Source organism: Pseudopipra pipra, chromosome 8 (assembly GCF_036250125.1).
Source record: "Pseudopipra pipra isolate bDixPip1 chromosome 8, bDixPip1.hap1, whole genome shotgun sequence".
In the NCBI taxonomy this organism is placed as follows: domain Eukaryota; kingdom Metazoa; phylum Chordata; class Aves; order Passeriformes; family Pipridae; genus Pseudopipra; species Pseudopipra pipra.
In genome coordinates, this window is record NC_087556.1 from 23,072,878 (window position 1) to 23,087,839 (window position 14,962).

Here is a 14,962-nt window from a genome sequence, read left to right on the forward strand (position 1 = left end):
CCCATCGATTTACTCAGCATGCAATTGTTGGCGGCTGTAGCTGCCTGATGAACCACTCTGCTCTGGCTGCCAGCGGGGAGGGCTGTGCCGCACCGCCCAGCCTGGCATGTTCCTCACAGCAACCAGCTGTTCCCCCTTGAACCCCTGCAGGAGCGGCATGCCATCCCCCCCTTCCCCTGGCTCACTGTTGCCCCTGTCCAGGAGGGGCAGGGACAAGAGACAGGCAGAGATTGGAGTGGGGACCCTGGTACCCTGCCCTGGTTGGGTGTGCCAGCACTGGGCTGACCCCAGTTGACGTCTCTATACTGCCCTGGGGAGCAGAAGGGTTGTGCATCTCCACCTGCCACTAAAACAGGCTGACAGGAAAAGTGATTCCTGGTGTGTGACAGACCTTGCTGGCAGAGCAGTGGTGAAGCCATCATAAGTGTCTGGCAGCCTGCACTGGGCAGTGTGGTGCTACCAGAGGTGTGCCCAGCTTGTTTCCTGACAGCAGGAGTCAGCTCCTGAGCATTCGCCTGCAGGTGTTCCTTGCCACAGCATGGCATGGCAGGTGCCTCTCTGCACTTTGCTTTGATTAATTTCCCTTTTGAGCTGGTTGTGACTGGGAGTTGCATGGATTAACAACTCCTAATTTGGAGGAGTCACTCTTAGTTATGACTTTAAACCTGCCTTCATGATTGTGTTGGTCATCCCTTGTTCTAGTATTGTGAAAAGCAGCAAATAATGTTCCTTTTTCCCCATACCATCCTGCTTTGGACCCTGTCCCATCCTCTCCCATTTCCTTTTCTGGCCCCTGCAAAGGTGCCTTTTCCAGAGACCCTGCAATCTCTTTCCTGAGTGGCAGGGGCTCACACTGAGCTCCCCATGCTGCACCCTGTTTGCATTAGGCTTTGCCATCCCACTTTGTCCTGTGCAAACACCATCAGCCTCAGGGCTGGGGTCACAGGGGGTAGCAGGCAGTGCACAGGCTATGCATGACCTTGAATATGGTGGAGTGAGATGGGGTGGGGAGGGTGGGAGGTCCATCTCATCCCCCTTGGCCAGGATGGACTGGTGCCGGCAGCTGGGCCAGCGGAGCCCATTAAAAATCAAACAGTGTGATGTAATGCTGTGGGATCACCACAGGAGCCTGAACCTGAGAGGGGGCTGTGGGGTCCCGCTCACACTGGCACTGGGGACTGGGGCAGGTGACACAGTGGACAAAACTCTGCCTTGTTACTCCAGCATCCTGCTAATGCAGTGGCAAGGTGGCTGCCTTGACCCTTCAGCAAGCAGCTCCCCTTGGGGACACCGCTCCTTGAGCACTGGGTCCTTGCAGCACCGGGGACTCGTGTGCCTCACCTTGAGTGGTCTGTGCAGCTGGGACATGTGGGTGAAACTTGCTTCCCCCATACAGGGCTGCAGGTGCCAATACTGTCACAAGCAGTGGATGCAGCAGAAACAGGAAGTTTCCTGAGAAATGAGTGTAAAACCCCTGGGGGATTCTGGGCTACTAATGCAAGTGCTGATCAGTCTATCGATCTTGAGTGATGCAAGAGTCTTTCTGTCCCTTCAGCTCACCCCTTGTCACCTGTCAGGCAGTGGAGGTGGTGGCTGAACAGCGCTCTTGGCAGGACAGCCCTGTGTCTGCTCATTCCTCCGCCCTGGACAGGCTGTGCCCGGACAAAGAGCATGTGTGGGGTGATCTGAGACAACAGGCTGCTTAATAGGTGCTGGTTCCGTGGTCCTTGCCTGTTAGTTCAGGTAGGCCCTTTGGCTTGGGGAAATGCAAGGTGTGCTCTGGCACAGCCTTCTCTAGCACAGCATCGGTGAGGGCTCTGGGGAGCACCTGTCCCAGCCTGAAACGCCGATGCTGCCCAGAACTGGTGGCTTTGGTTGCGAGGGCAGCTGCCTTGTCTGCTCGAGGCATGGTGGGTGGTTGCTGTGGCTGAGCTGGTGCCTGCAGTGGCTGGTCCCAGCACCAGTGGAGTGGAGTGTCTGGGGCAGTGCCCAGCCTGTGAGCAGGGACCTGCCATGCATTTTTGTCGTGGGAGGTGTGCGATGGCAGCGGCTGAAGGGTTAATGCCTGTGATTTGCCCCCGTGAGTAGGGGAGGGTCTGAGAGACCACGGGATGCTAACGAGTTTCCAGTTGGATGCTGGGGAGAAAAGAGACTAAAGAGGAGAGCAGCCCCCCTGTGCTTCACCTGCCTGGAGCCGACAACTGGCCCGGGGCGTGCAGACATTGCCGGGGCGGAAAGTCGCTCCCCTTCCGCAGTGTGGCTCCGCAGTCCTTGCCAGTATGGCTGGGACATGACACGGGATGCAACTTTGGCTTGGACAAGGTGCCCTTGTGGCTTTTGACCCCGGACAGGATGGACCTCTGCACCACCAACAGAGCCAGCCCCGGGGGCCGCTGCCAAGCCGGGATGCCTGGCGAGGGGAGAGCCTTGCCAGAGGGCTGCCAGGCCGCCCCAGCGCTCTTGGCAGGCGGCGGGGGGCTTGGAGGATGCGGGGCCAGCGCCGCTGGGAAGCAATTACCTCCCCGCTGCGTCCGGCCCTAATCCCCTCACACGGCGCGCAAGGAGCCGGCTCGCCAAACAAGGCTCAATCAGGTTAAAGTGTGAAGTCAGGATTAGCCGAAAGAATGAGAGCGTGGTAATAGCCCCGGCCTCCCCGCCCGGCCGCCGCAGCCCCGCTGCGGCCCCCTCCTTCCCGCCCGCCCTCCGGCCCGCCGGGCTCTTGCCGCGGAGATTAAGGCTGCCGGGGTTTGTTTGGCTGAGTGGGCTCCCCACTGGGAAGCCATGTCGAACAGTTTTGCTCGGGCGCCCCGCTAAGCGCCGGGCAGGGCGTCGCGCTGGGGGGTTGGCTCCCGCCGCCCAGCCCCTGCCAGCCCCGAGGAGCCGTGTCGCCGCGCCTGGCTCCTCGCCGAGCCTCCCCGGGAACCGACAGTGGGATGGGGCTGTGGCTGCCAGGCGAGGCAGCACCGGGGCAAATCCTGATCTACCACAGATACTGCGCCGAAAGCCATCATGCACACAATAGGACCAGGCAGTGGGGTGTAAGAAAGCCCCCAAAATCCCAAGCCCTGACCACCACCATCCCTCGCACTGCCCAGCCAGGGAGGACTTGCATGGATATAGTCTGGCCATGAGGCTTTCGGGGGACATAGAAGAAAAGTGGGCACCCACCTTCTCACCACCACACAGCTGTGGGCTGGAGCTGGCTGCTGCTGTTGTACAGACATCTGCTGGGTCAGAAAATACCTGTGGGAGGTGAGCCTGAGAACAGAGGTATTCTCTATCACCTGCTCACCCCTTTGCACTCCTGGGGCTACCTGGGCCATGCAGAGACAAACTCCAGCTGCATCGTCCCCTGGGACCATGACACGGGGATGGGAGGATGGTGGTGCTGTGAATGGGCTGGCTGTTTGGGCATCCCCTGGATTCAATAACCAGGAACTCTCAAAATTGGAGCTTTAGGACAATACCTGGAAGTGAAACCAGAAAAGACAGCGAGGGCGGCTGTGGCAACTCCCCCTCCTCTGTCTGTGCCTGTCTGTCAGCTGGTCCCCAGCGAGGCTGTCAGACCCGTCAGTGCTCGTGGTCACTGCTGCAAGCTGGCACTCCACATGCGATGGCAACAACACATTTGTATTTGGCGGGGTTGTGAGGCGGCACCGATGCAGCCGCCGCGGGTGCTGAGAGCGGCGCGGTGGAGCGAGGAGAAGCCGTGCCATCTGCTGTTTCTTCCGCGCCAAAGTGTAAAGCAAACATAGCTGGGAGCTACGAAACACCAGGAGGGAAGGGGCCGTGCCTTGTTCCAATGCCGGGGCCCAAGGATCCCACAGGCAAAGCATGTGTTTGTCCCGGTGTCGTCAGCTGTGTAACCGTGCAATCTAATCTAAGCCCGGTGCCGGGGCCTTGCTGAAACCCTCGCATCCAGCGTCTGTCCCTCTTGGCTTCGGTACCCCCAACGGCAGCACTTCATCAGTGACTGTCACAAAAAGCTGTGAAGGGGAGAAGCCTCGCAAAGTCAGTTGCAACCTTCTAGCAGCATTTCCCTCGCGAGCTGTAAATGAGCAGCTTGGAGACAGACGCCTGGGTTTACTCCCTGGGCGCGCTGGGACTCCCATGTGCTGCGAGCGGAGAAACACAAGTTTTTCACTGGGGAACAAAAGAAAATGCAGGCAGGACCTGCCCAGGCAGGCAGCACCAGAGCTGGGAGAGAGGGGTGTAGAGCACTGAAGTGTTGTGCTTATCTCCGTGATGGGTTTTATGTTGGAGGACAGGCAGATGCCAAGAAGGAATGTGATGCACTGAATGCATTGCTAGGAAGAGCGGTGAACTTCACCTGGAGGGTTCATAGAATCATAGGATGGTTTGGGTTGGAAGGGACCTTAAAGATCATCTAGTTCAAACTGTCTGCCATGGGCAGGGATGGCCCCCATTAGATCAGATTGCTCAGTGACCCATCCAGCCTGGCCTTGAACACTTACAGGGATGGGGTATCCACAAGTTCTCTGGGCAACTTGTTCCAGCAGCTTACCACCCTCACAATAAAGAGTTTCTTCCTGACATGTAATTTAGATCTCTCCTCTTTTAGTTTCAAACTGCTCCCCCTTGTCTTATCACTGTCTGCCCCTGTAAAAGATGTTGCTCTCTATCTTTTCCAAAAAGAGTTTTCTAAGGGATTCCTTCTGGGAAAAAGAGGAATTGGTGCAGTGGTGTGTTTTTCTGAAAGGTCAGTGCAATTCCTAGGCTCATCACATCCCCAACAGAGTACAAGAAGAAATCGTATGCATCCAAAGGAGTGCTAAGGTGTCAGGGGCTGCTGTAGGTGTCAGGTCCTTCCCCTTTGGAGAGGGTTAGGGGACCCTGATCCCCTCGGGGAGGAGGAGGAGGTGTCATCCCAGAGCTCTGGGAACAGCTGGCGAAGGCAGTGGAGGCAGCACAGACGGGGCAGCCTGGCAGTGCCGCCACGTGGGTAGCAGTGAAATTGCGCCTGCTGCTCGCAGAGGAAGGTGGCCTTTTCCTTCTCCAGTAGCCTGGACCGTTTCAGGGGTGGCATCTCACTTCCTCTTCCCCAGCAATGATGTTTTGCCAGCCGGGTTTGATTCTCCAGGAGCGACCCAGAGCGATGCGCAAACTGTGCAGGGGGCAGGGTTATCACACTGGGACCGGATGGCATCTCCTTGGTGGCTGGGTGTCCCACCAGATGGCAAACCTGCTGCTAGGCAAACCCACTGTCCTTGTGTTTTGCTTCTCCTCATACATCTGTGCAAGTGATGCTGGTGCTTCCCTCTGGGATCATTTTCTTGTTGTGGCAGTGAAGCTTTCGGCTGAGGGGAAGTCCCAGTTTAGAGACTTCCAGGTATTTTGCAAGTAGCCTGTGTGCCATGCTGAGCCCATTTTTTGGAGGAAATGAGGGCATGGGGAGAAACGTGGATGCTGTGCCTCCATCCTGACCCAGCCCAACTGCCCCAGGGTGTCAGTAGTGAACAGGCTTTGTTATGTTGAAGCAGAGCTGGTGAGCACTGAGTGTGAAATGGTGATATCTATGGACACCCCAGACCACCTCTTGGGACTGGGATGGGGGTGTTTGTCTGGACTGTGTCATGCTGGGGAATACTTAGTCTGTGCAGGTCCTACTCCTCACTCACCCATGGACTTGCATGGATTTGCATAGGGAAAATACTATGTTGTGCCTTAGTTTCCCTGTGCCAGGAAGGAGGTGGGGACGTGACCTCCTGCCTCAGGGGTGGCTGGAGCAGGACTGTGCTGGCATGGGGCTGGGAGCAGGCAATGCGGCTCAAAGGAGCTCCTGACCCTTGTTATGGGAGAGGGAATGGCTGTTTGGGAGCCACGGGGAACAAATATGACAGGCAGGTCCTCCCAGAACTGAGCCAGTCCACCCAGATCCTACTTACAGTGAGATTTTTGGTCTTCATGCTAATTAAAAGCCAGCACAGGCATGGTAGGGAATTTGATCTGCTGCCAGCCCTGCAATACAGAGCCTTTGCAGGCCTGGCGTGCCCTGGCACTGCAGAGCAGGTGATTACACAGTCGTGCAGTGATGAAGTAAGTAATGACCCGATTATTTGTGCCCTCTGAAGTGCAGGTCAGGCTCCATGGGAATGCCTCCTGGAGCCACTAAGTGTAATTACCAGTTAATCAGCAGGGACCTGTAATTATAGCAGTCAGAGAGTATTTATGTATGGAGGGTTTTCCCAGAGCTGTGCCATGCAGCTCTGCTTGTCTGAGCCAGGGACAGCAGTGCCCAGGGAGCCCCATTCACTTTCAGCCACCATGAACAGAGCTGGACCTGCCTCAGGACAGCCAGCAGACCGATCATCAGCCAAGGACTTGAAGCTAAATTAGAGTTTATCAGAGCTCCTGAGGAATCACAGAGTGCTGGGGCATGCCCCTGTCTGTGGATGCCCTGCTCCCATGGGCCATCATGCTTTGCATGCACTGCTCATTTTATTTCCTGCCTCTTTCTTCTGCAGGGACCTGAGTGAGAACTTCATCCAGGCCATCCCCAGGAAAGCGTTCCGTGGAGCCACCGACCTCAAGAACCTGTAAGTCACGGCAGTGTTGGGCATGAGGGAGTTTGGGGTCAGGTCTGGTGGCAGGAGGCATTGGAAGCCTCTCTGCCTGGGCTGTCCCATCAATTCTCTCTCTGATTTTCTCCTTCAGGCAACTGGACAAGAATCAGATCAGCTGCATCGAGGATGGAGCTTTCCGTGCCCTGCGGGGGCTGGAGGTCCTGTAAGTGGCCAGGGGCCGGCTGGAGCCTCCAGCCTGCAAGCCCCATGTGGGGTGAGGGTGTCCCTGGATGTCCCCACTTGCTGAGGTGCTGCAGGGACATCCTCAGCATGGCATTTCTGCCTGGCCTCAAGGAGGGGCTGAGCAGGGGTCTGGTACCACTGCTGCAGAGCTGTGCTCCAGGGTCTAATCCTGCCCCAGAGGCCACCTGGCTGCAGCGGGCTGTGGAGAGGAGAAGCCTGGAAAGGGCAGCAAGTCCTGCCTAGGCGTTTGGGCTGTCTCCAGCCTGTGCTTTTCAATCCATTCACCCTGTGCCAGGGTGTGGGTGTGTGCTGTTGCTCTCAGGGGTTTGGTGTCACCTGGACCATCTTGCGTTCCTATTTACAGCCTCTCCACCCTGACCTGCCCCACTTTGTCTTCCTGCAGGACCCTGAATAACAACAATATCACTTCTATCCCCGTGTCCAGCTTCAACCACATGCCCAAGCTGCGGACGTTGTGAGTGTAGATGAGTGAGGGGCCAGGGGGGTGGGAGGGACCTCCTGGTCTTGAGTGGGTTGGCCACAGCTCTGCTGCTGCTGTTGGCAGCTCAGCAGTGCTGGGACAGCACTGTGGGGATGGAATGGAGGGGATACCCCTGCAGAGCATCCCCAAGCACTGCCAAGCAAGGTGGCCTTGGCAACTGGTGTAGATGCTCTTGGGCTCCTCCACTTCTCCCTCTTCATCCTTTGGGATGATACAGGCTGAGGCAGCCAGAGAGCAGTGGGGTGGGCAGGAGCTGTCCTGTGGCTGCTGACTGCCCCGTCCACCTGCAGCCGCCTGCACTCCAACCATCTCTTCTGCGACTGCCACCTGGCCTGGCTTTCGCAGTGGCTGCGCCAGCGTCCCACCATCGGGCTCTTCACGCAGTGCTCTGCTCCTGCCCAGCTCCGTGGCCTCAATGTGGCTGAGATCCAGAAGAATGAGTTCAGCTGCTCTGGTGAGGGGGACAGGGAGGTGGTGGGTGCCAGGGCAGGGTCATGGGCCAGGGAGACAAAGCATGTCCTGTCGGTGCAGCCCACCTCCACTCCCTACCACGTGCCCCAGCTCAGAGCCTGGATACATACTGTGGGTTCATCTCAGGTCAGCACAGTCCTTGGTGTGGGGACAATATGGGGACAACACCACCCTATCATTGTGACAGTGCATCAGTCTGAGCCCTTGGAGCTGTGTGCCTTTTGCACGGGGTTGGGGTGCACCAGGACCTCACGCACCTGTTCAAAAGTGCCACAAACTGTCCCAGCACACTGAGCTGTCACCAGGGTCCCTTTCTTTGGGTGCTGCCACAAGCTCACCTGGCCCAGCTCTTTGCAATTCCAATGCTGGCTGCTTCTCTGGCAGGACAAACGGACCCAGCACGTGCCCAACTCTGCAGCTTGTCCTCTGGCTCCTGCCCAGCCATGTGCACTTGCAGCAATGGCATCGTGGACTGTCGGGGCAAGGGGCTGACAGCCATCCCTGCCAACCTGCCCGAGACCATGACAGAGATGTGAGTATGGCCCCACACCATCACCACTGGGCTCTGGGTGGCTCAAGGCAGTGGGGACACAGGAGCAAGCCTTGCAGCTCAGCCCCCCCACAGGGTGGCAGGCCCTCCTTGCCCTTCTCTCACACTGCCCAGATTTAGCCCTGGATTTAGCTGCATTAAAAATGTAAATAGAGAAATAATCTCCTTAGGGGAATCCAATTATAATGCAAAGCCCCCGCTGGGACAGCACACAAAGCACTGGTTATCAGCAGGTCCCCCCAGACCCAAGGCTCCCCCCACCCCTGGCACCCCTCTCTGATGGACAAGGCCCCAACCACAGGATGTAAATTGCCTCTGGGCAGAATGGTCCCACACCTGTGGAGTAACTTGCTGCAACCTTAGGGGTTCTGCAATCCTCCAGCCTTGTGAGTGGGGTGCTGGGGCTTGGCCAGCCCTTTAGCCCTCTGCTCTCCCTCTTCTCTTTGCAGACGTCTGGAACTCAATGGCATCAAGTCCATCCCTCCAGGTGCCTTCTCCCCCTACAAGAAGCTGCGGAGGATGTAAGTGTGCAGCATCTACTAGCTCATCTCAAACCCCAACACCCTTTGCTCTGCTGGTCACTGCCACAAGCCGGCAGCCCCTGAGTCAGATGAGTATGGGGCACCTCCTGTGACATGGGTGCCCCATGTGGCAGCACTGGAGTGGGTCTTGAATACCCTCAGCTCTGTATGTTGGGTGTTATGGGTGGTCCCCTGGGCCCAGAAGGAGGATGGGGACATTGGGCAAGAGAAGAGGGGACCAGGCCACCTTCTCCCTTTGGGTTTCAGAGACCTGAGCAACAACCAGATCTCGGAGATCGCCCCTGACGCCTTCCAGGGGCTGCGCTCGCTGAACTCGCTGTAAGTGCCCACACTGGGTTGGGTGGGGTGTCCTTAAGGGCTGCATCCCCTTAACCATGGCCCACACCATTCCCCTATCTCACACCAGCCTTTCTCTCCCAGGGTGCTGTATGGCAACAAGATCACGGACCTCCCCAAGGGTGTCTTCGGGGGACTTTTTGCCTTGCAGCTGCTGTAAGGCACCAGTGACTGCATGGGATGCTTTTTGGGGACAAAAGGAAGCAGGGCTGAGGTCCCCAACACCCATGGTGCAGTGAAGGGGGTTCCCAGACTCACATCCTTCTCTCCCTGCCAGGCTTCTTAATGCCAACAAGATCAACTGCGTACGGGCTGACGCCTTCCAGGACCTGCAGAACCTCTCACTGCTCTCGCTCTATGACAACAAGATCCAGAGCCTGGCCAAGGGCACCTTCACCTCCCTGCGGGCCATCCAGACCCTGTGAGTGCGTCTGCTAACTCTGATGCCTGGACAGGCGAGCATCTGCAGGGGAAGCATCTTGACAGCTAGCCAGGGCTGGAGCTGGCGGTCACCTACTGTCCCTGGCAGTGTGTCACCCGCTGTCCCTGGCAGTGTGTCACCCGCTGTCCCTGGCACAGGCACCTGGCCCAGAACCCCTTCATCTGTGACTGCAACCTGAAGTGGCTGGCAGATTTCCTCCGTGCCAACCCCGTGGAGACCAGCGGTGCCCGCTGTGCCAGCCCCCGCCGCCTGGCCAACAAGCGCATCGGACAGATCAAGAGCAAGAAGTTTCGCTGCTCGGGTGAGACCTGTCCCCATCCCTGTCACGGGTGCCCTGCGGCACGGCTGTCCTCAGCCCTGCCCCAGCCTGGTGTCTGTGTGCTCAGAGTGCTGATGTGCTTTTCTTTCCCCAGCCAAAGAGCAGTATTTCATCCCAGGTGAGCAGAGAAGCCACAGGCGTGTGTGCATGGATGTGTGCATGGTTCCCACAGGCTGCCTGTGGGGGTGGTTGTGCCAGGGCCCACAGGCCCACCCTGCATTTCCCATCATTTCTGATTGCTGAGTTCCCAGGTGCTGCAGTAAAAGAAGCGCTAGGTACCAGATGCAGCATCTCCCATCATGCTGTTATCTGGATGGTCACAGAGGCATCCCCAGGGTCCAGCTCCATTTCAAGAGGGTGGTGGACAGTGCCGTGTCCCTTGTACCCAGGACAAATATCCCTGCACATAAGCTGCTTTGGGCAGGAAGAAGAGTAATACGTGCACAGGGGCTGTGATGAGGGGAGCTGGAGAAGAGACTGAGACCAGCTGGGGGTGTGGGAGGATCAGAGGAAGAGGGGGCAGGTGCAGCCCCCCATGGCTCTGTCCTTGGGCGCCCACGCTGCCCTATCCATCATGCAGGGACAGAGGATTACCAGCTGAACAGTGAGTGCAACAGTGACGTGATCTGCCCCCCAAAGTGCCGCTGTGAATCAGGTGTGGTCGAGTGCTCCAACCTGAAACTCACCAAGATCCCGGATCGCATCCCGCAGTCCACGGCTGAGCTGTAAGAGTCTCCTCTCTGCCATGCTGCTTTCCCTTCTGCAGCAGGAGCATTGCTGGCTCTGGTATTTTGCTCCGTGTTTGAGCTGTGCCAGGCCCTTCACAGCCATCCCCTGAGCTCTTTTCCTTGCTGCCCACCCCAGACGCCTGAACAACAATGAAATCTCTATCCTGGAGGCTACTGGCATCTTCAAGAAACTCCCACATCTGAAGAAAATGTGAGTATCAGGCAGGCACAGCCCAGTCAGGAATGCCTATGGTCTGGGAAGGCACATGGAGGTCCTGATGCCAGGGCAGGCTGGGCATGAAGTGGAGGGCATGTCCCCACCTGAGGGTCCCTTGAGGGACTGGCAGTCACAGAGTGCTCAGTGGGACCTGTGTGAGGCAGGATTCAAGATGACATTGGGGAAGAGACCCCATCCCATCTTTCCCCTCTTCACAGCAACCTCAGCAACAACAAGGTATTGGAGATTGAGGATGGGGCATTCGAGGGGGCATCCTCTGTGAATGAGCTGCACCTCACTGTCAACCAGCTGGAGTCCGTGCGGAGTGGCATGTTCAGGGGCCTGGATGGGCTGAGGACACTGTGAGTCCCACCTCCCTTCCCCATGATCACAGGGATAGGGACATCCCTACTCCTTGCCTCCCTGCCTTGTCCATGATCTGGGGCTGGTGCTGTCTGCATCACTGCAGAGCCAGCTCAGGAGTGCCTTGCCCATCAGCTGGCTGTATCCAGAGCTGGAGGGGCAGGGGGTTGCTGCTCAGGGACTGGCTCAGGCTCATCCTGCTGCCCAGCAGTGAGGTGGGCAGAGCCTGAGCACTGCTGAGGTTGGTTTTCCCCATGGAGCCTACCCAGGTTGTTAGGTGCTGTGGTTCCCTTTCCTCTGCAGGATGCTGAGGAACAACCGCATCAGCTGCATCCACAACGACAGCTTCACGGGGCTGCGCAACGTCCGCCTGCTCTCCCTGTACGACAACCAGATCAGCACCATTGCTCCGGGCGCCTTTGACACGCTGCAGTCCCTTTCCACACTGTATGTCCCAGGCCCAGGGAGGGGGATGCTTCCAGGCTGTCCTTATCACATCAGAGGGCTGCAGGATGTCCCCTTGCCTGGTGGCTGTTCAGGTGATACCCTTGTGCTCCTTTCTGTGTGCAGGAACCTGCTCGCCAACCCTTTCAACTGCAACTGCCAGCTGGCCTGGCTGGGGGACTGGCTGCGCAAGAGGAAGATCGTGACGGGGAACCCTCGGTGCCAAAACCCTGACTTCCTCCGGCAGATCCCTCTCCAAGACGTGGCTTTCCCTGACTTCAGGTGTGAGGAAGGTAACTCACTGGCCCCACGGTGCTGGGAGTGAGGGGAGACTGGGCTGCTCCTCACAGGATTACACCATGCTCCCTGTCCCAGCACCATCCCTGCTCCCAGGATGTGCCATGTGGCAAGCCATTGGCACTCAGGGGCCCCCTGAGTGCTCTCCCCTAATGATACATGAGTTTCCCGTCCTGGTACCCAGCTCTTGGGGCTGCACTGAAATACCTGCAGGAGGATCTAAAGCCAGGAGAGGAGTTTGCACCCGCTGCACCACATGACTTTTGTATGTAGGCAGGTCTGTACTGACAAGTGCTGTGCCCTGGATGCTGGCAGGAGCAGATGTGTGGGCAAAGCCCACTGGGATTCATCCTGCTCCTTCCCTCCCTCCCTCCCTCCCTTCTCAGTCTTGCACATGCGCTGGAGCTGGGCAGATGGAGCAGACGGGGAGTGTGCGTGGGGAGAAAAACCTTTTTTTATAATTTTTTTTTTTTAAATTTAGAGCAGCTTTTGAGCCCTCTGGAAAATATTTACAAACAAATCATCCTTTCTTCTGCTTTCCCTCCTCCACTGCGTCAAATACTGAAGGGTTGCATCCTGCGCCTTTCCTAGCGGTGCCAGATAGCATACGGTTATCCCAGGGACGCCTCTCCCACAGGATCCCAGAGCCGCGGAAGGGAAGGGGAGCAATGCCGGCTCCTCCGGCTGCTTGGCACAGTATCTGCTCCCTCTAGCCTGTGTCTGGGAGATGGGTGAAGGAGGTTGTTTTAGGAGGTTTTGCAGGGCTGAGCCCCTTCTTCTGCACCCTTCTCTCTGCTGTCCTTGGAACTGCATTTTTGTTTGAAAATGGTGAAAATCAGAGCAGCCTTGAGCTGTCTGGTGGTATCCACACTGGTGGGACAGGCAGTTTCTGGGCACAGGAATGATTCCTGCACTCTCTCAGCTGTGCTGAGCCTGTTGCCTGCAACAAACTGCTTTGGGGGCAAGGAAGCATGGTTGGCATGAGAAGGGAGCCATCCTAGGCAGGCACAGGGCGTTGAATCTGGCCTCACACAATGCCCAAGGACTGGACCACAGTGACTTTGTGGCTTTCTGTGCCCGATGTAGGTAAGGAGGAGACCACCTGCATCCCTCGGCCCCAGTGCCCACAAGAGTGCACCTGCCTTGACACCGTTGTCCGCTGCAGCAACAAGCATCTCAAGGCCCTGCCCAAGGGGATCCCCAAGAACGTCACAGAGCTGTGAGTGGTGGCCAAGTGCCCAAACTGTCCCTGTGACTGCCATCAACTTTGCAGTTCTGAATGGGGGGACTTTGCTTTGGGGTTGCAGGGCAGAGATACTCCTTCCCACACCTCCATCCTGGCCTGGTAGTGGGAGCAGGACCCTCACCCATCCAAGGGACCCTGTTCAGCCTCAACACCAGCAAGGGGCTCAGCAAGAGCCTCTCTGCTGACTCAGGGATACCAAGGGTGATGTGCAAGGGGTGTTGTCACAGCAGCTTGGTCCCTGCTTTTTGTCTTTTGGGAGGGTCAGTGAGGGACAGCCACTCCTTGCAGCTGCATTCCCCACACAGCTGTGCAGCCCAGGGCTCTCTGGTTCTCAGCAGCCTGCCATCAGCGGCAGAGACAGGGACACCCTGGCACTTCCCTGGCCCCTCCCTGCCATCCCTCTCACCACAGCTGCAGAGATATCATCCCTGCACATCCAGGCCCAGCCCCAAGCACACAGGCAATGGGATGTGGTTTGCCTGGGGTCAGGGAGACATCCAAGCAGCCATGCCAGGTCTGGATGCGCAGTCTCCATGATGCCCATCACTCCAAAAGGGGCTCTGTACCCATTTGAGATGGGGGACAGCAGCAAGTCCTGTGTATAGGGGCTGCAGGCACTGATTGTGCACAAACATATGCACACCATCCCCACACACCCCTCCACTGTCTTGCACACCCCTCCTCTCTCTACATCCTCCGCTCTCTCTCTCACATGCCTTGGGAATGGTTATGGCCTCCCACGCTCACATCAGATGTGTAAAAGCGGCACATGGCTGTCTACACTTGCACACGTAGGCTGCTGGGAGACTGTCCCCAGGGAACCTGCATGCAAAGCCCTTGGGTGTGCTAATGCACTCATGTGCTAACTGTCCTGCCAGCCCATGAGTCCCCGCAAGTCCCCCACCTCTAGTGGTGCTGGGAGGGAGGTGATGCTGGAGATGCTTCTTGCAGCCCAAAGTCCATGGTGGTGCACAAGGGGAAGAGGGGGCAGAGGGAGTGATCTCCTGCTTCTCACCCCAAGGTGCTCTTGTTCTCCTTTGCAGCTACCTGGATGGGAACCAGTTCACTCAGGTCCCAGGGCAGCTTTCTACCTTCAAGTACCTGCAGCTTGTGTAAGTAGCAGGAGCCCAGGCAGGCAGGGGCACTGCTGGGACCTGTGGGTGAGAACAGGGGCTCTTGCCATGGTGTGTGATCCTGAGGAGGAGCCTGGCAGCATGCAGGGACCCCTGACATCCCTCTGTGACTCCCCTCTGCTCTGGAACACAGCTGTCTGACAGTGATGCTCAGCTCCTGGGTGCTCACCACCTGTGCTGGTGCCAGGCATGGGGCAGAGGTGGGACAGTGGCATTGCTGCCATCACCCTGTGTGACAGCCCTGCTGCTCCCTTGGAGGCTATGTCGTACTGCTGTTTGCACCCTCTTGCAGCTGAGCAGGTGGGGGAGCAGTGAGAGGGGACAGGGCCCAGCTGGCTCCAATCCCTGGGGTTTGTGTTTTCCAGCGATCTGAGCAACAACAAGATCAGCTCCCTGAGCAACTCCTCCTTCACCAACATGAGCCAGCTCACCACCCTGTAAGTGCAGTCCTTGCAGCATGCCACACGGGGATACAGCCCAGCTGAGCTGCAAGGGGCTATTCTTAGGGAACCCCAAAGACTGGAGGGTGCTGGGGACACCAGGGTCTCACCCTTCTGCCTGGCTGAAGCTGTGGTTTGAGTTGGAGCTCATGCAGGGGCAGCATG

At 57.7% G+C, this 14,962-nt stretch overlaps 1 protein-coding gene across 1 annotated transcript in view; it reads left to right on the forward strand.

Annotated features, from left to right (window-relative positions):
- Nucleotides 1-14,962, forward strand: part of SLIT1 (slit guidance ligand 1) — a 61,943-nt gene that overhangs the window by 37,692 nt on the left and 9,289 nt on the right. The window contains exons 5-23 of the mRNA XM_064663072.1: nucleotides 6,486-6,557; nucleotides 6,676-6,747; nucleotides 7,171-7,242; nucleotides 7,560-7,723; nucleotides 8,125-8,272; nucleotides 8,740-8,811; nucleotides 9,079-9,150; nucleotides 9,253-9,324; nucleotides 9,446-9,589; nucleotides 9,748-9,911; nucleotides 10,024-10,047; nucleotides 10,510-10,654; nucleotides 10,794-10,868; nucleotides 11,093-11,236; nucleotides 11,541-11,684; nucleotides 11,808-11,974; nucleotides 13,065-13,197; nucleotides 14,268-14,336; nucleotides 14,723-14,794. Coding sequence (XP_064519142.1) covers nucleotides 6,486-6,557; nucleotides 6,676-6,747; nucleotides 7,171-7,242; nucleotides 7,560-7,723; nucleotides 8,125-8,272; nucleotides 8,740-8,811; nucleotides 9,079-9,150; nucleotides 9,253-9,324; nucleotides 9,446-9,589; nucleotides 9,748-9,911; nucleotides 10,024-10,047; nucleotides 10,510-10,654; nucleotides 10,794-10,868; nucleotides 11,093-11,236; nucleotides 11,541-11,684; nucleotides 11,808-11,974; nucleotides 13,065-13,197; nucleotides 14,268-14,336; nucleotides 14,723-14,794 — 2,025 coding nt within the window. The remainder of the gene's footprint in view (nucleotides 1-6,485; nucleotides 6,558-6,675; nucleotides 6,748-7,170; nucleotides 7,243-7,559; nucleotides 7,724-8,124; nucleotides 8,273-8,739; nucleotides 8,812-9,078; nucleotides 9,151-9,252; nucleotides 9,325-9,445; nucleotides 9,590-9,747; nucleotides 9,912-10,023; nucleotides 10,048-10,509; nucleotides 10,655-10,793; nucleotides 10,869-11,092; nucleotides 11,237-11,540; nucleotides 11,685-11,807; nucleotides 11,975-13,064; nucleotides 13,198-14,267; nucleotides 14,337-14,722; nucleotides 14,795-14,962) is intronic.